The 20,542-nt window shown below is 37.2% G+C and overlaps 1 protein-coding gene across 3 annotated transcripts in view; it reads right to left on the reverse strand.

Moving 5' to 3' along the window:
* Positions 1-11,577: 11,577 nt before the first annotated feature.
* RSPO2 (R-spondin 2) overlaps positions 11,578-20,542 on the reverse strand; it is a 132,280-nt gene continuing 123,315 nt past the window's right edge. For all 3 annotated transcript variants that reach the window (XM_060681868.2, XM_034422184.3, XM_087890851.1), the window contains exon 6: positions 11,578-12,400. In XM_060681868.2, coding sequence (XP_060537851.1) covers positions 12,288-12,400 — 113 coding nt within the window. In that variant the 3' untranslated portion in view covers positions 11,578-12,287. The remainder of the gene's footprint in view (positions 12,401-20,542) is intronic.

Below are 20,542 nucleotides of genomic sequence, written 5' to 3' on the forward strand. Positions count from 1 at the left end.
ATTGGAATTCCCTGGAAAGGAGAGGGCAGTCTTTTTTAATCATTCATAAAAGTAAACAAAATGATTTCACTGAAAGCTTAAAGAAGCCTATTTTGAGGTTTATTTCACATTTCGAACAATAGGACATTTTGAGTAAAGAACACTTCTGGATTGGCTAGAACATTTCAAAAATGTCAGAGCAAGTTGTTTTGAATTTGAAACAATGATTTGCATTCAGATCTGAATGTCTCAGAATTAGAACATTTCAAATTTAAGACCTTTGCATGGAAGTAGTCTTCGACCTATCATCACAGTTGGGATCAGAATTTCCATTTCTAAATGGTTAAGTGAGTCACACCCAATTTTATGACCTTTTTGTGCTGTGCTACTTAAGTCAATGAGTTGTTAAGTGAGTCATGCAGCCATTAAGCAAATCCAGCTTCCCCCAATTACTTTGCTAATTGCAAAGTTGAAGTCTACCATCTTAATATTATCATAGAAGTTAACTGCTTCATCTGTGGGCATTACACAGCCTTCTCCAATCTTAGTACCTTGTAAAGATGTGACTAATTCCAGAATTCTCAGTAACTTCCATCCTGGCAGGGGAATTCTGGGAATTAGCCTCTTCTCATCTGGTGGGTCTCCACATTGGACAAGGCTAACATATGGAACTGAATTTTTTACTCTTAGCATAATGAAAAGCTGAGGAAAAGCTGAGTTTTGTTTTAAGACCTAAGGGTAGCATTTGACATCTTAATTGGAGTGGTTGACACACAAGGCAACCCGGGCTTCATTAGTCTTTGCTAATGCAAGAAACAAAGCAAATGCACACATTTTTTCATTTGCTTCTGTATATACACACAAAAATTAAATTCAGCTGTCAAAGTCCTCCAGATTAAAGGCTCAGTGTTACTTTAATGTCAAAATTAAATCCAGATTATTGAAAAAGAAAGGATTTATGTTTATGGTTTTTTTAAAAAAACAAGTTATATCTGAAAATGGATGTTCAACGTCAGAAGCTTCGTATCAGAAATCAACCATCTGGGAATCCAGAAGAAGTCATTTGATAACATGAGAAGACACAAGGCAAGAGTTTTTTTTCAATCCAAGATTCCTCTTGAAGGCAAACATCTTCCTTTTTCACCTTTAACTCTGCATCTAAATGTTCCCCAAAGTTCCCAAATTACCATAATACCAACTGCTGAAAGATATTTAATGCAATATATAATTTCTTTAGGTTTTTTTAAAAATCATTGTTTACAAATATGGTGGAAATTGGAATGGGAAATTTGTCCATTTCTGGCCTAAATTATGTTTACATTTTTCCACATAATTTCCGTTCCATTCAATAATATTTGAGTTTGAAGACATTATGCTTGATAATTAAGATTATGGACCAGGACTGGGTGAATTTGAAGCAAATCCTCAGCCATAGATGGAAATTCACTGGGTATTTTAAACTACTCATTGTCTCAATCCAACCTACCTCACAATATATTTCTTGTGGGATAATTGGAGAGAAGGTTTTCTGCATGTCATCTTGAGCTCCTGGAGGAAATCGAGATAAAGTCTTATGACTAAATAACTTATTTTAAAAATATATTTTTACAATATTCAAATATCATGTACATGTTTAGGGATACTGGAGTAAGATTGATACTTAATTGATTTGTTATTGAATATGTTTAACTAATTAGTGAAATTACTATAAATGGATCACTTTTAAAATAAGAGACAAGAATATAAATAATTGATGAAATAATAGAATGGCAATAATGAATTATTTAAGTCAATATGAAGAAATGACAAAATGTAGGGATGTTTAAAAATTATATTTAATTGGTTTCTACTAATATGTTGATTATGAATAGTTGATAAAAGAATCATTGGTGATTAGAATAATAGAATTTAAGGAAATAATTGGGGATTGTATTATGTTATGTGAATTTAAACTTAAGGGTTCAAATTTTAAGGAGAGAAAAAAATTGAACTATAATAGGATGAGAAGTTAAGATAAAGGGTAATATTGGTTTCTTAAAATTAGAGAGAATAAATGCTATGAGAAAAATTGAACATATAAAATTGTGTTAAAGATGAACAAAAATCTGTACAAATTTAAGATAGGGCCAATATTCTGTTCAGAAAAGATGTATTGTATGTTTGTTTGTTTAAAAAATTAAAAAAAACTTTACTAAAAAAACATGTATGTAGTTACATGGACAATCGGACATTTAAGCAAATTGATATGCACCACAATCCCAATTTTGCAGCCACAAGACTTAATAGATACATAAGCTTGAGATGTGGGTGAGGGGGAAAAAAACTTCTCAGGTGACAGACTGTCTTTACTGAGTCACACAATTGTCTTGGGTTGCTACCTATTATGTTCTCACTTTATTTTTGTTTTATTGGAGATTTACAAATCTTGACAAGAAGGGAGAAAACGGGGACCACAAAGCAGGGAAATAAAAAGATTTCCATGTAGTTTGATCCAGTTCAAACTAATTCTCATTTCAAGCACAAATCCAACTCCAATTAAAAGAATTTTCAACTCAGCCTGAATTACGGTTATAGCCTGGATTGTTAGAGAATCCAACATTATTTTTCTCTCCAGCCTTCTTGAAAGAGTTTTGGATTTTAAAAAAGGCTGGATTTGAGGCTGAACCTATCATCTTGCCAGTAAGACGGGACAGAGAAAGAATATCTGTGAGCAGCATGAATTTTAGCTTGGACCAGATCCATTAACAGCAAAATTATACAGTATAATTCTGATAGACAGTAACTTTCCACATTTCTAATAGTAGTGGGGAAGTGCTTGGAAGAATCTTGCAGAATCAAATGTTAACCTAGAATCTATGCCAGTTTCTATTCACTACAGATTATATAATCAACATTTGTACCAAGTCCAGCTTGTTTTATTACTTTAAAAAAATGGTATAGGAAGAACACAAAATGGAATCTGCAACAAAATGCCACCATATCCTTTTCCAAGAGATTGTTTTCCAATAGTTTTGACAGTACTCCATAACTCTGAACATGGTCGTTTTCCATTTGGCAAAATTTGGGGATTTCTGGATTAAAGTAGTTTTAACTCAGGAGGAAATATTTCTGCAAATGTTGTGGTTTGCAGGCCATTCGTTTTGAACATGAATGCTTGCTGTTTGATTTAGATGTTCCTTCAGAAGAGATTAAGTATGGATGGATATATTAGATTTATATTTCCTATCTTTTAGGAACTTAAAGTGGTGTTCCTGTTCCTATTTTTCACCACAGGAAAAAGATTAGAGGCTAGGTTGGACTAAGGGAATAGAATAACAGAGTTGGAAGGGACCTTAGAGGTCTTCTAGTCCAATCCCCTGCTTAAGGCATGAAACCTTACACCACTTCAGACAAATGGTTATCCATGTCCAACATCTGGGTTGGAACATTCACAACTTCTGGAGGCAAGTTGTTCCACTGATTCATTGTTCTAACTGTCAGGAAATTTCCTCTTAGTTCTAAGTTGCTCCTCTCCTTGATTAGTTTCATTGCTTCTTTGTCCCACCTGCAGGTGCTTTGGAGAATAGCTTGACTCCCTCTTCTTTGTGGCAGCCCCTGAGATATTGGAAGACTGCTATCATGTCTCCCTTAAGCCTTCTTTTCATTAAACTAGACATACCCAGTTCCTGCAACTGTTCTTCATATGTTTTAGCCTCCAGTCCCCTAATCATCTTTGTTGCTCTTCTCTGCACTCTTTCTAGAGTCTCAACATCTTTTTTACATCGTGGTGACCAAAACTGGATGCAGTATTCCAAGTGTGGCCTTACCAAGGCATTATAAAGTGGTATTAACACTTCATGTGATCTTGATTCTATCCCTTTGTTTATGCAGCCTAGAACTGTGTTGGCTTTTCTGGTAGCTGCAGCATACTTCTAGCTCATATTTAAATGGTTGTCCACTAGGACCCCAAGATCCCTCTCACAGTTACTACTATTGAGCAAGGTACTACATATACTTTACTTGTGCATTTTGTTTTTCTTGCCTAAATGTAGAACCTTACTTTTTTCACCATTGAATTTCATTTTGTTAGATAGCGCCCAAGTCTGTTCAAGTCTGTCAAGATCCTTCTGTATCTTAAAAGCGACTTACTCAAGATTTCCATGGCTGTGACTGAATCTGAACCTGGGTCTCCTTAGTGTCAGTCCAACTTCTTCACTACTATGTTACATTGAAGGGACGGTCTTGGTGTCAGGGTTCATATCCTTGCCTTTCCTGATTTTATCATGTTAAATCAATAATCATCTACAGGGATCTCCAGCCTTGTTAACTTTACCACATAGTCAGCTGAGGAATTCTGGGAGTTGAAGTCTACAAATCATAAAGTTGCCAGGGTTGGAGACCAATGATCTATAGTGAATCAACAGTATTTCATGGCCATGTAATTTAGTGTGTATCCCTGGACATAACATGGAACTGGAACTACATTTTTTAAGGGATGGTTTATCAACCAGGACATGTTGATAAACGTTGACAAAATTTTACTCTGTCACCATGTTGGATTCCCCCTCATACACACACAAATATGTATTTTAAACATTTCTTACTGCAATTTGAAACATATTGGGATGGCTTAGCCATCGAACAGGCTAAATTTGGCCACAAAGTTTTATGGGAGTAAGAGTAAAAATCATAACTATTTTGCATTGAAGAACTTTCCAAAACACTTTTGAAAAAGACTGAAAAAAGGGTTTAAAGCTCTGAGAGATGAGAATACCGTCTTGCCCAAACTGTTATCAGCGCCTTTGAAAAGACACTAAATTTGCATACTTCAAATCTCCATCCAACTAGGCCCCCTAATTTCAGAAAGGGCTTCTCTTAAGTTCTCTTCTCACCTAACCACCTCCACCTACCATAACTAAGAACTACTACTGCAGCCAGCAGGCTGTAAAAATTATAGCACCATAAAATTGTTAGATAGGGGGCGCAAATAGAAGAGGCAGGACACCGTAGTAAACTTCAGCACTTTTATTTCAGCCGTGATTAGAAAAAAACCTGCTGGCAGGCTGTCAGGTCTCTCTTTTTAAAGAGCTCCAGCAGTCTTGCCAGCCACTGACAGCGGTTTATTTTTCCCGCCGCTAGATTAGCCAATCAGCGGCGGGTATGCAAATGGGTGCTCCGTACATCAAAAATTATCTTTATCTTCCATTCCAAGGAAGAAGTAGTTGAGCAATGGTTTCAAAGATATGTATTGAAGGTTGTCTGGCTAACACTGGATATAGAAGAATTGTTTTATTTATTAATTAACAATTAATTTATTATTTCTGCTGAGTGTACATCTATATGCAGCTTTTAATTATTTCCCAATCTTACTTACTTAGAAGTAAGCCTCATTGTGAGTTTCTCTCTGCTAAATACACACAGGATTGTCATCTTAAATGAGCATGTGACTTCAGTAGAAGTGGAGAACACCCAATAAGCTTTAAAAGGATTGTGGAAACCTTTCCTTTCCCACTCTCATCTGATATTGTCTGCATATTAAATTCTCTAGCTAATATTTCTACCGCTTCAGGGACTGTAAAGGAAAATTGATTCCTGCACTACTCCTATAATTGGATGAAGAAGAAACAAGGGAAGTACATGTTCAATTTGAATGTATTTTAGCTTTCTCTGTATCAGTAGTGGGTTTCAAATCCTGCTCTTACTGGTTCACTATTGGTAGCGCGCGGGCACGCTCACTCGCTTTGCGAGTGTGTGGCTCTTCTGCGCATGCACAGAAGCTTCTGCGCATGTGCAGAGCATTTTTGATGACGTCTTGGTGGGTGGGCGGAGCGTCCCGCCGCCACCACTTTGCCTGAACCGGGGCGAACCGGGAGCAACCCACCACTGCTCTGTATGAATAGTTTTCTATTCAGAATCCAGTTCCAAACTGTTGGGTATCTTCTCTTAGAAATCTAAATGATTTTTATATATCTATATATATCTATATCTATATCTATCTATCTATTATCTATCTATCTATCTATCTATCTATCTATCTATCTATCTATCTATCATCTATCTATAATTTAAATCCCACTGAAGCCATCAAAATAGGCTAATATTTTAGGTGTCTGTAGGCTGGCAATGAGTAAAGCATTTAAAAAGCTTATACATGACAACTCCCTTTTTTAAAAGTTACATTTTTGTTATTGCCTAAATATTATACAAATCTTACATTTCATTCTCTGAAAGTATTCAGATTTCAGACTATCTTTTTGCTATGACTAAATTCATAAGTTGGTTTTCTTCATTATTATTTTTTTTTTAAAAAAAAAACTTCATTGGCTAACCGGTCTGTTTTCTTCTGTTTGGTAGGTAGGTATCGTAAAGCCTTCACAGTACTAATTCATTCAGTGGAACAAATGACTTGTTAAATAAAAATGTGTTTGTCAAGCTAGGGAGAAAGATGTGTAAATTAAAATGTATGAATAATCCAAGGTTAAAGGAAGGATTATAGAACTTCTAACCTAAATTCCCATTTATCCTTGTTTTTATATCAGAAAAAAATAATTTCAAAATTACAGGAGAAAATAATTCCATTCTATTCTGTAGTGGCAAGACTTTCCCTTCTTTCTATTCTATTCTATCTATCTATCTATCTATCTATCTATCTATCTATCTATCTATCTAATTACACCAAAGTCAAATTCCTTGTATGTCCAATCACACTTGGCCAATAAAGAATTCTATTCTATTCTATTCTATTCTATTCTATTCTATTCTATTCTATTCTATTCTCTATCAAACTATTCTATCTAGTTTGCAACATCACATTTAAAGAAGGATTGAAGAAGAAAAGATCAAAGGTCAGTGAAGATGAGCAAAGGACTAAGGAAGTCCTATAAGGATATGCTGAGGAATTGAATATATTTAACTTGGAAAAAAGAAGAAGACTAAGGAAGGGGTATGATAACATTCTTCAGTTACTTGAAGAGATGTCAAAACCTGTTTTCTATCATCACTTATGGGATATATAGTACAGCAAAATAGATTAAATGTTGAAAAAAATTTCCAATGAGTAAGACAGTTTGGCCTTGGAATCAATGACTCAAAGTATTAGTAAGTGCCAGTGTACTAGATTTTATTCAACAGAATCTAGATAACCATCAATTATGAATGATTTAATCAGACTTTCTGTACAGTAGATAAGAATTGCTCCTTCTATGTGGTGCATTGTACATTAACCAATTGTTTTTAACTGAGCTGGTGCATGCTAAGTGTAATACTTATTCGAATACTGCTTTGCTAATACTAAATCCCTTGTTTTCTTTTAAAACATAAACCAAGTTGGAATGCATGGCAACTATTTAGTTTCATTCATTGAAAATATTTTAGGAAGCTGGGATGGCACTGAGAATCAATCTAGCATATTTTTATTACTTTTTCCTTACCTCTTTGTACAGGTACTTCTTGTGTACTTACACAAATACACAGCAAAATATATGACATGTATTTCTCACAAAAAGCATCAATTTCTATGTACTGTGTTTCCCCCAAAATAAGACCCTGTCTTATTTTTTTTTTGAACCCTGAAATAAATGTTTGACCTTATTGCCATGTGCTTAAAAGCCTGATTGGGCTTATTATCAGGGGATGTCTTATTTTGGGGGAAACAGCCTAATAAATACACACGTTGAGGAATATGCCTGCCTCAGAGTTTTGATTCTGTTGGGGATGTTACTTGGAACCCTGACAACTTTATTATCTTTATTAATTTACATGAAATCTACATATCAATATTACAATAAAGGTAAAGGTTTCCCCTATCAAGGCGTATCTGACTCTAGGAGATGGTGCTCCATTTTCTCACTGAGAGAGCTGTGTTTTTCGAAGATGCTTCCATAGTCATAGTTCCATGACTATGTTGGAAGAAAAATCTGGTCTGGTTCCAATCTGGGAGAAAGGCCCTGGAAATAACATGGAAGCTGATTGGAAAGAAGGATTCTGTTTATTCATGAGCAGAAGCAACAACAGCATGTAGTTCTGGGGCAGCTGTCAAAATTGGGTTGAGATAGGTGGGTTTTTATACATTCTTTGGTGTTTTGTTTGAAATACTCCAGGGGGTTGTGCAAAGTAGTGAGGTTTGTGTCTTTTGCTATTCTAATGGCGGTGGGTTAATCCTATTATGTCCTAAAAGTCATGTCCTGTCCTTCTTAATCCCATCAACTGGAGCTGAAGGTGTTTTATTTGTGAATGAATTGGCTCACTCTTCCTTAATGGACACAAAATATCCATCTCTAAAGACTTCTGCTGGAGGCTGTTGGGGCTGCTTTCTGCTTTTCTTAAGATTTTTCTCCATTTCTCCTTTGGAGAAATACAATATTCTATTTCTTTTAATATTCCCCAAAATATTTCATTCCCCTGGATGGGCGGGGGGGGGGAGCTTCCTACAACTATACTGAGGCACATGGGATTCTGTTACCTTCCTACTAAAGAATTTATCTATTTGCATTTACATGCTTTCAAACTGCTAGGTTGGCAGGAGCTGGGGCAAGAATGGGAGGTCATTAAATATCACTTAATTTAGAAACACGCTAGATGAGTTATTGTGTGATTTGCTGGTAGTATTTTGGCTAGTTGGGTTGATATTATTGAGGCAACTTAGGTTTGAGTGTTTTAATATTACTAGGTTGTTTTATTATTTATGCAGAGTTTATCATGTATGTCAGCAAACAATATAGCATGTTTTTTTTAAAAAAAATTATTTTTTAAAAAAAGACAATTAGTTCCATGAAGTTCTTGAACTATCTATCTATCAAAATTCCATCTCTTTAGAGTCAGATGTTAATGCAGTGATCTAATTATAAAGTTTGCCGTTTGAAATATTTTCCCTTTCATTTAAGGCATTTGAATCAGGTCTTGTTTTTGGTATTAAGTCCATGGAGGAATGTTGCTGGTAGTCACTTAACACTTCCAAATGGGAAATCTTTGAATCACATTACTGGAAGTTTTAATGACAAGGCATACCAAGCTAATTACCCTGGCTAATTAGAACGGGTCCTTGATATTGATGAGTTAAATAGAAGGCACGCTTCACAGTTATCAATTTTCTCTACTTTGATTCTCACAAATGAGTAACAGCAGTTTCAAAATAAGACACCATTGGTGGCAGCGTGGGCTGAACTTTCAAAATGTTAAGGACATGGAAGTGACCGTGGGAGTGAAGTGGGGAAGAGATCCACTCTGGTTGTGGGATTCAGTCTGCACACTCGAGAACCAACATTGTGTAGGATTGCATGCCTAGAAGTCTGAAATTCATCAGCTTCTCTATAAACCTTTGAATTTGATGTGGTTGAAGGTTTCTTTCTAGGTGAATTCAATTTAATATCCTTAGGATTAAAAATAAAAGGATCTGGAATTATGGGCATGGGAGAACAGGGCTTGGGTTGCACGTCCTAGGACTGTGATAATGAAGAAAAAAATCTCTTAGAACTAATTTTTCAGGACTGGATTGTTTAATATATTTTAATTAGTCCTGTGGATCAGATAAGACAAAACAAAGTTCCTTCTGTAATGAGCCATTATTTCACTCTTCTTCTTCCATGTCTACGTCAAACTTTGAACTACCAGAATGAAGCCATTTTCCTGGCTTTGTCGTGGCCCAAAATAAGTGGTGGACAGTGGTTAGGATCCAATATTGTAGGCTAACTTTGTCCACTGACATCAGTTCAATTCTGGCTCATGGTTGACTCAGCCTTCCATGATCAGTAAAATGGTAACCCAGATTGTTGGGGGCCAATATGCTGACTCTAAAATCGCTTAGAGAATGCTATAAAACACTGTGAAGCAGTATATAAGTCTAAATGCTATTGTGTTGTTACAATTGATACTTATTTCTGGTAATAGCCAAATACCAGCAGATGGGCCAGGCTGTACGTCTCTCCACATTCACACAGTGTGTTGTCAGGGATGGGCTGCTGGGGGTTCGCAGGGGTTCAGGAGAACCTCTAGCTAAGATTCTGTACAGTTTGGAGAACCCCCAAATCCCACTCTTGGCCAATCCCACCCCATCCCTCCCAGGAGTCCCCACACAACCCGTTTTTGGATGCAGGTAAGTGCAGGGCACATGTGGAGGCTCAAGGAGGGCAAAAAACTGGCCTACCAGAAGTTTGGGAAGGCAGGAAATGAGTCCGTTTCTGGCCTCCAGAAGGCCTCTGGAGCCTGGGGAGGTCATTTTTGCTCTCCCAGAAGCTCAAAGAAAGCCTCCGGAGCCAGGGAGGGCAAAAACACCTCCACCCCCCACTGTGGTGCAGGAGGCTGACTAGGTCATGCCCACCATGGCCACACCAACCCAGCAACCAGGCAGAGAACCCCTTTCTAAAATTTTTGAAGCCAACCCATGTGTTGTTATCTACTAAGAGCTTCCACTTGAGCATATTATTTCACCATGGAAGAGGACAATGTGTAGGCATTCACTCACCAGTGGGAATCAATTGGAATCAATGGGTGGATATGATAGAATATGTAAGTGATCTTGGGGAGCAATGGAAAAAGATGCTGCCTAGGAAACAATCAGACAGGAGAGGAAGCATCCCTAAGAGCTTAATGGGCAGAGAAGAAAACTTAGGAAGGACTTGCCCTAATAGGTCAGTAGTTTAAAAGTGATGGTGGGAAGTTTGTTTTTTCAGACCTGGAAGATTCTATCAATGTAGCCTTAGAATAAAGTAGATTTAGCTCATATAGTTATGTTTCCTGTCTGGCTTACTGGGGAGGGCCAAGAATGAATTTTGAAAAAGGCTCCATATGCTGCCTCTTACTGATCTTATAGAAGAGGCAGGAAACTTTCCATTGTGATTACATTCCATTTTCTCAAATGAGTTAGCCAACAGGGACAATAATTACAGGTGAATATTTATAGCTCATGTTTTAGCCACATCATGTGGGGGAATTCACTGGAGAAAGCAATTATACTTGGAAGAGTTAGCGGTAAAAGGAAACCAGGCAACCAAAGAACATGGCGGCTGGACACCATCAAAGCTGACAACAGCCAGAGCATAGAACAACTCGAAGAAATAATGCAAGATCAGAAATTATGGAGAGACTGGGTTCATAGTATCGCCAAGCGTCAGACACAGCTGAATGGATAACATCATCATCATCATCATCATTTTATGGCTCCACATCATTTGCAGGATATAGGAGTCTCCTTACAGTTTCTGCAAATTTATTCACAAATGACAACATTAAACCTATTTACCTTTTAATTCCTTTTCTTAAAGTCTATTTCCTTTAAAAAAAAAAACCAAGTTTTTTAAAAAACAAAACAAAACAGCAGAATGCCAGGATTTCTTTGAGAAATATGGCTTAGTTCAACTCTAAAAAGTGGTTTTTGTTTTCGAATGGAATGTCATCACTTGATTACAACCAGCGGAGTGTCTTTGAAGGAAAGATTTCAGAGATAAGTTGGCCCTGCCAGGAAAACACTAAACTGCACAAGAGCAAGATATATTGTCAGGCTGTCATCAGTCAAAGCTGGCTTGGACAGATTTGTATAAAAGGGGTAGTATTGTTTTCATTTTCAGCACTCATCTTTAGGTGTTCGAATGATGAACTGCACACATGGAAAACAGACCCAACCTCCTAATGTAAATAGGTTTATTTATATGTAGACAGCATGATATGTACACATGGGAACCACTATGGTCCTGAAATACTAAGCCATAATTCCATATATCAGTCAAGAGCAGTTTTGACTATACAACTGTTCCAGTATAGCAGGTGTGATGAGAACCAAGTGTGTTACCTACAGATATCCTCTTGGTGTCCTTCAGTTTTGAAAATGTACAGTATGAGAAACGATAAGCAATTCTAACTTCCCCATTTCTTTGCCTTGTAGAAATAGGAATTTATCCCATGGTGCCATGCAGTCCTGATGCTCCTGTCTCCAAAATCCTGTGCCATGAAATCAAATTCCTTCCTTCTTGCAGGTAACTAAATTAAACCAAAAAGGGAGGGAGGGAACCCTCAAATGACATTTTTTTGATACACTTCCACTGATTGAACTCAGTGCTTTTCTTCAGTCCCAGAGAGAGACTAAGTTTGGGGAACAATAATAAGAACAATAAGAACCACATTAATCGTAAAAGTATAAATAACATAGACGAACAAGCTTGTGGATGTTCTCCTTTTTCCCCCCAGGTCCAAAGGCTGTCAGAGCAGCTGAATCGCAGTGCTTCCTCATGCAGGAGCTAATAGCAGCTTCTGTGTATTTTGCAAAACGAACAAAAACAAGATATAAACTAAAAAAAACCAACAACCCACATGTATCAACAGGCCCTGGGCAAATGTCTCTATTGACTAGCTTGGTCTGTAGCTAGGAAGAAACTGTGCTGCTTCTGAGCTCGTTCCATTAAATTCTTTTTCTTCTTCTTCTTCTTCTCCTTTTTCTTCGGTGTCCTCTTTCCTAAAACAAAATAAATAAAAAAGAAGGAAATTATGTCTTTTGTGTCAATGTATATCATCTGCACAGCAATGCCATCATGCAAATGATGTAAATCACTGCAATTGCACACTCTCATTTACAAGACTCTTTTGAATAACAGATATGTCGTCCTCATTTAATATATAGGGAAAGATACAGCTAAAAAATTGGCAATAATTTTATTTTTAATCACTGGCCAATCCCAGGCTAATTTGTTTGGGTTTTCCAACTGAACCGGTAGAGTTCTCTATATCTAATTTGTTCAGAAAGACTTTCACAGTTTTTATTGTTATATTACCTGTGCCTAAAGCTACTTACAAAGCAACTAACACACAATCTTTTGTGATGCTGCAGAGATTTACTGCTCCAGAGAAGAGTTATTGCATTCTTATAGCTGCTATTTAGAAGGTACTCATCAGCTGAACCCCACCCCACCAAAAAAATGCATTCTAAAATTTGGCTTCTGCAGTCGGAGAATATTTTAAGGTATTGTATGTCAACAAATTGCTGGATTCCATCCCCTAAGAATTTTCTACTTACTTAAGTCCTTTTTGTTGTTGTTGTTTCCATTCCTCCCCCCTCAATGCTATGCGTGTGCATGCCCACCATGTTAGCCACTTATTTTACTTACCTTCTTTTCAGGAAAAGCACTGTGTGATATTGCAAGGTTTAGTGATCTCTGCTCACTGTCTCAACTACCGTATTTTTCGGAGTGTAAGACGCACCTTTTTCCCTCAAAAAAGAGGGTGAAAATCTGGGTGCATCTTATACTCTGAATGTAGCCCCGCCCAGCCTCGCAAACGGAGATTTCAGAGGCTGAAAGAAGCCTCTGAAAGGCTTTTATCTAAAATAATATGGCAAGCAACAAAAGAAGAATCAGTAAAGGTTCTAATCAAACTATGCTAACAAATCTGGAGAATGACACAATAACCAACAGATGGTGAAGAGGTTAATCTACATACCAATACCAAAGAAAGGAGATTGAACAGAGTACAGATAGTCCTTCAGAATAAAAGCCTCTGAAAGAAGCTTCAGAAAAAAAGCCTTTTTTTTTTCCTGAAGCTGTTTCAGAGGCTTTCAGAGGCAGGAAAAAAGGTTTTTCCTGAAACAGAGTTTCAGAGGCAGAAAAAAAAGCAAAGCACAGAACTCACAACTAACAAACCTCTTGCTAAAATTCACCTCTGGAAACAGCTGATTGGGGGTATTCCGGGAGGCCGATCCACCCACCAATCAGCTTTTTTCTTATTTTCCTCCCCAAAAACTAAGGTGCATCTTATACTCCGGAAAATACGGTACTTGGGAATTCAGGTTTCATAGTTTCAATTATGACTAGAATCCTGGCAACCAAATGTGTTGAATGTTGGCTATATCAATATCTTTGCCAATAGTTTTACTTGGTGTCCATATATTGTATATTTATTCTGTATTGTTTTAGTTGTTTAATTGTTTAATGTTTTTATGATGTATGCCACATAGTCACTTGTTCAAATGGGCAGCTATATAAATTAAATATATAAACAAACTATCAAAGCCCTTGAGAGTCAGACAGGGATAGTCAGAGTCCAGACAGCAAAGAGTTGGAGTATGTAGAATTTTACACCATTCCATGGGATATTCCACATGATTCAATGCAAGTTAAATCTATAAACTGCCTATCTTAAAGCAAGACCAAATAAATATTTGTTCTTGCTTTAGGATAGGCAGTTTATAGATTTATATTAAAATATATAGTATGTGTAGCCCCATTGCCATAGTTTTTTTTTTAAATGTATTAATACCAACTTTTAAAATAAGGTGTTCTAACCAAAAAAAAATTGTCTTTTTTTATTACTTTACAGCAAATATAAAGGTTTCCCCTGTGCAGTCGAATCTGACTCTAATACTCAGCTTCATTTCTTAGCCAAGGAAGAAGCATTGTCTGAAGAAACTTCCATGGTCATGGGGCGAGCATGATTATACACCAAGATCTACGGTACGTTGTTGCCTTCCCACTGAAGTGGTACCTATTTATCTATTCTCATTCGCATGCTTTTGAACTGCTAGATGGGGAGAAGCTGGAGCAAGTAACAGGAGCTCACCCCATCTCATGGTGCTCAGATCTCAAACCCAGTCTCGAACCCAGCTTTCTAACTGACAATCTCAGTGTCTTTAAACACTGAGCCATTGTGTTTCTCAATAGTAAATATATCCTGCTACAGAATGTCGCATATATATCCTATCCATCTATCCATGGTATTATTTTATTTGCTTTCATTTGTGTTTTTCTGCTTTGTTTCAGAGGGAAGATAAGAATGTGCAGCAATAAAGGCAACAGAGAGAAAGGCCTAGAAAACCAACTGATTTAATGTTGCTTGGATCCTAAATTCCAGAATTTTATTCACAGGAAAAATAAATTCTCTATAAAATAGCCACTGCAATGATAAATTCTCACTAGGGAACTTTCTTTTTATATTGTAGCCTCTTAAACTAATAAAGCAGGAAATTCAAACTGAGGTGAATTTGCAGTTAGAAGCATTATAATATCATTTTCACCTCCTCTCTGTGAAAATTAAATCAAACTGCCCAGCAATGTTTTTGAGAATATATAATATCTCTACTCTAAGAGCATTGAAATGTAATAGATCCACTGATCATACTTAGCAACAAACTGAAAAAAAAAATCATTGAAATCCAAACTGGTTATATAAAAGCACATCAGAAACAGTGGTCCATAGGAGTAACTGACACTATCCTATAACATACTTAGCCCAATTACTCACTAGCCCTGTCAATCCTTCTTATTAGTGGTTCTGGCAACCACAACCTCTGTAGGTGAATCACAATTTGGAAAACTACATACCATAATCCTCACCCATTCTCTCCAGACCTGGTCCAACAGAGAGATTACTGGTAAGGCTTTGCTACACCTCTATTTATTTCTACATTGGCCAGGAAAGCAACTAGAATACTTTACTGTTTTAGGCAGTCTGTGTTTGGGAGATGAGTTCTTTTAGATGATTTGTTTTTCCTTTCCTTTCCTTTCCTTTCCTTTCCTTTCCTTTCCTTCCCTTCCCTTCCCTTTCCCTTCCTTCCTTCCTTCCTTCCTTTCTTCCTTCCTTCCTTCCTTCCTTCCCTCCCTCCCTCCCTCCCTCCCTTCCTTCCTTGATCTACAATAGCACTGTAGTTTGGCAACTAGTTTCATAGGGCAGAATATATCTTTTAGCCACAGGGGGGCACTATATATTCACATTTATTTCATTTTAGAAAATCAGAAAGATTTATCTGCCAATGTATGCAAGGAATCAATTTAATAGCATTTATCCAATTTTACATAGAAATTGTTTGGATTTCTGCATCATTTGGACAGTTGCTGTGCAAATTGTTTTCCTGCTATATTAAAAACAGCTCAGCCAAATTTAAGGACTGATTTTCAGAACGTTTTGAGTTAGCAAAAGAAAAAACACTTAAATATCCTATAGAAATCAAGATGATTTGAATATGTCTCACAGTACTGTTATTAGACCATTTATGTTTTCACATTCAGTGGAGTCTACTCTTTTTTAAGTTGTCGTGTCTTTCCCCCTTCAGCAAAAGTCAAGATATCTACGTGGCAAAAACACAGAATAATTTTTTATCCAATTTCCAATCATGTTCATGCGGCCCCGTTGCGAACCAGTAGTAAAGGTAAGTACAACCCACCCCTGGTCTAGTTCCAATCAAGAACCTCAAATCCACCAGCAGAATGTACTGTATGGGCAGAGAACAAAGAAATTTGTTTAATTTACTGAAGTGATCGATACAGTACCATATTTTTCGGAGTATAGGACGCACCGGAGTATAAGACGCACCTACCTTTTTTGGTGAGGAAAACAAGAAAAAGAAATCTGCCTCTGCCTCCCAGCAATTTTGCCTTGTTGCAGCAAACAGCAAACAGCCTGCTTTACTTTCATTTTCGTTTTCAGCATAGCTTGATTAGCACAAGAAAAAAAAATCTGCTCCAGCAATTTACCTCCTTGCAGCAAGCAGCAGAGGCCTGTGCAAAACAGCTGAGAGGAAAACAGCTGAGAGTTGGGAGGCCGATCCAATCAACTTGTGCTAATTAGGCTGTTCTGAAGCTGAAACGAGCCGTTTCTGCTTGCTGCAAGGAGGTAAACTGCTGGGAGGCAGAGACCAAAGGGTGGGGACCAGTAGATGGGCGGGGCTACATTCAATGTATAAGATGCACCCAAATTTTTACCCTCCTTTAGGGGGGGGAAGGTGCGTCTTATACTCTGAAAAATACGGTATGTGCTTCTAAACAGTCAGGGTATTGTTACTGGAATGGGTATTTGCTAGGGCATTTACAGAAAGATATTATTTATTTTGGTGGGAAGGTAACAGCGTTCCGTGCACCCTTGGTGTTTAGTCATGCCGGCCACATGACCATGGAGACGTGTTCGGACAGTGCTGGCTCTTCGGCTTTGAAACTGAGATGAGCACTGCCCCCTAAAGTCGGGAACAACTAGCACATATGTGTGAGGGGAACCTTTGCCTTTATTGTTTGTTTGTTTGTTTGATGAATTTGTCTACTTATTTCAATATCATGACTATGGAGCACCATAGAATATACTGGCCCTTAATTAAAAACTGATTAAAAAATAAACACTCTGATAAAGATGTGCCCTATTCTTTTTAAGAGAAAATGCATAATAATGAGCTATTGTAATAGCTATTGTGATTACAAGCTATTAAAAGAGAGGCATCAATGCATACACTCCCAGAGTGATGCATGATAAAATCAGAAAGTGCAATCTAATTCAACAATAATCCCAGAGTCATTTAGCGGAGATGGTTAGCATATAAATTTAATAAATTAATTAAACAAATAAGATCATAATGAAGCATAAGCAATTGAATTATAAAATCACATCATAAAGACTTAGAATGGTAAAACACCCAAACTGGCAGTGATTTGCTAAAGGAAATCTTATCCTATTACTCTACCCCAATAATTGTCTAAGGTAAGATATACAGAAGAGAAATCTTTGCTCCTAGAAGTAAACTTAGCCTGAATGGAACATTTGTAGAGTGAGATCTAATGCATCTTAATGAATTTAGGCTAGGCTTTGCTCTAACACTGGATTACTCCAGTTCAAATATTGCTAGCCACAAGATATGAAAACAGTAATCCAACATAGTCAGACAGCACTAATTTAGAGAAGGCTTGATGATGGTATAAGTGGTTAAAGCTATGCAGAAGAAAAATTCCTTCGAAATCTTAAAAGTAATCTTCAGCGATATCATATTTTCAAAGTGCCACTCGATGTTTTTCTATGTTCAACATTCCCACACTTACTAATTGCCTAACTTTAAACCATTGCTTTTAGTTCCTATGTGTTAAATCGATATTCCCACCCAACAGTTGATCATACATAGTTCCTGAAGTGCAATTATACTACAAAGTCATATAGAACTTCAGTGAAGGTCAATAAAATCAAGGATGGAGATGAAAGAGCTGCCACACCATGAAAGGGTTTATTAGTCCATTTTGGATTCATTACCTCTAGAAAACTACTGTGGGGAAATAAGTGGGCTGTTCAAACACAAGACAATGACCACCAATGCTTTGTGATTACCATGCAGACCTTCAGGGGGCTTCTTTGAAACCAAAGTAACTACTACTTAACAGCTGTGAAAATGTTCCTTCTTTGCAGCAGACCACAAAATTAAAAACAAGTCAAAAAGCAAAAACTCCAGGTTCTTAGTCAAAACATCAGAAATGTTAAATGTTCAAAGCAACGTGTGCCAGTTTAGACATTTCAAAAGCACATTTGCTTCTTTTATCAGACAGTTGTGGATTTTACTCAACGGGGCTAAGGAAAACTCCAATAATTGTGGCGCCTGTAAAATTTAATTTCCACAATGTGAATCAGATTACGCTCCATTAAGGACCTCATCTATAAAACATCAAAAATGTTGGGAAGGTGCTTTGTTTGTAGCCAGTTTTTCCATTTGCCGACAGCTATTCGTAGGAAACTTGCATGCTTTTCTTCAACTTTTTTCCACAAATTAAAAAAAAACATTCTACACCTATAGAGAACAACTTTTAAACTTTCCTGTTAATGGGAAATGTTCCATATCAGGGACTGCAATGAAACTCCTGCTGGTATGTTGCTGACATAATTTAAATATATTTTAAGACTGGGGCAGGCAAGGTTCCAACCTTGGAGTCTATTTTTTTTTTAATGGATCCCAACGTATACTTCAGGATGTAATGAGAAGTATTTGCTGGCACATTGCCAGCCCCTACTTTAAAGTCTACATAGACATTTCCCATGTAAAGAAATATATCTGTTTACAGCTAAACATGATGATGTGGCACATATTATTGATTTCTTATATTTATTCCCTGCCTTTCCTCTAGCAGCTCATAAGCAATTCTTAGTTCCTATTTCGTCTTTGCCAACAATAATTCTGTAGGGTAGATTAGACCAGTGTTTCTCAACAACTTTGAGATATGTGGACTTCAACTCCTAGAATTCCCTAGCCAACACTTTTAAGAAATCCACAGACCTTAAAGTTGTGAAGGATGAGAAACACTGGATTAGACTCCCTCTCCTGGCATTTTTTTATGTAAAAGTAGATTGTGACGAGCACTATAATAATCTGAGATACTTCGCTTCTTAGGAGAATTGGAACTGATTCATCATTACTGACAGGTTTTGCAGGAACCAGAAATATATGTGAATAAAGGAGTTAAGAGGATTGTCCTCCAGAGCACATAAATATTACCAGTCCAACTCTTCTGGATCTGCTGGGACTTCTCTTTGCAAAAGTGAAGCAGTTTGGGAATTGCAATCAGAACATTTTGGAAGGATGCTGAATTTTAGAAGGCTGGCGATAAAGAACTAGAACTATCCCCAGAAATAGGTAATCAAGATTTTTTGTCAACTTCTAAATGAATCTATTCTTCCAAAACCATATTTTTGTTTCTCAGTTTGCCACACACTATGGGGAGAGGGAGAAGCTTGGAATGTCAGACCAGACAATAACAACAGATCATCCCAAGGTCATCCCAACAGGTGCTGGCCAGAGATTTGAAGGAGTTACCAGGGAGAAGCCAGAACACCTAATTGGACAATGTGACCTATGACACGGAGAGAGGGGGAATATCAGTTCTTTAATTATATGAAAACTGCAGGAAATAGTTAGAGTTGGCTTTGCTTTCATGCGTGCCAAAATGATGCATTCAATAAAGCTATTCTTAAAGAGATTTGATTGTCTCGATTTGCTAGCTTGGTTGGGTTCATCAATTGGAACCTTGACAGTTTTGTCACAAGAACACAAGGGCACAGAGGAAGTCCTGTAGAATTAACATCTACATTGGTGATGTACAGTGGGAGAGGACCAAGTCTACACCCCAGATCAAACACAACCTTAATTGAATGACTCTGAATCACAGGCTAATCTATTCCACAGAGTTATTGTTTGTGAGGACAAAACAGGAAATGGAAATCTAGAGCCCCTGAAGGAACGATAGGAAATTGATGCAAGAAATCACTAATATATGTCACATCACTATGTTTAGTCAGGAACAAAGAACTTCAGCCATATATTTAAGGAAGCAAAATAAGAAGAAAGCACAACATTCTTTTTTTTTTAATTAAAAGATGAAAATGTCTATATTCCAAAATTTTGAATTGACCCAGAGGAGTAATACTTAGAATATATTACTTAAGCGGCCATGCCTTCCTATCAGTTTGTGCCTGCATGTATAAGAACAATCATTATCATTCTATATGGTTGTTACAATCCACAGAAGAGGCATTTTAAAGATACCCATAGTGTTAGGAAGCCGAAATTTGTGCACACAGGACTGGGGCTTCTCCTGCATTGTTTCCAGGCTATGGAATTCATTGCCTGTAATGGTATGTAGAAGTTATTATTAGTATATGGCATTGTTACAGTAGCCAGGAGACCACAATGCTGTTGCAGAGTAGCAGTTGGCTTACCAAGGGACCAGCCCTTACAGGAAATACTTGTGCACATCCCAAGGTGCACCAGAGGAGGACAAATGGCTTCCCACCAAAGAGAGAAAGACAAGCAGCTCTTCCTGCAGCATCAGCCAAGGTTCCCTCCCTCCCCGGAGCTGCCTCACAAGCAGGT

Source organism: Pantherophis guttatus, chromosome 3 (genome assembly GCF_059756535.1).
Source record: "Pantherophis guttatus breed Tessera chromosome 3, ASM5975653v1, whole genome shotgun sequence".
Taxonomy (NCBI): Eukaryota; Metazoa; Chordata; class Lepidosauria; order Squamata; family Colubridae; genus Pantherophis; species Pantherophis guttatus.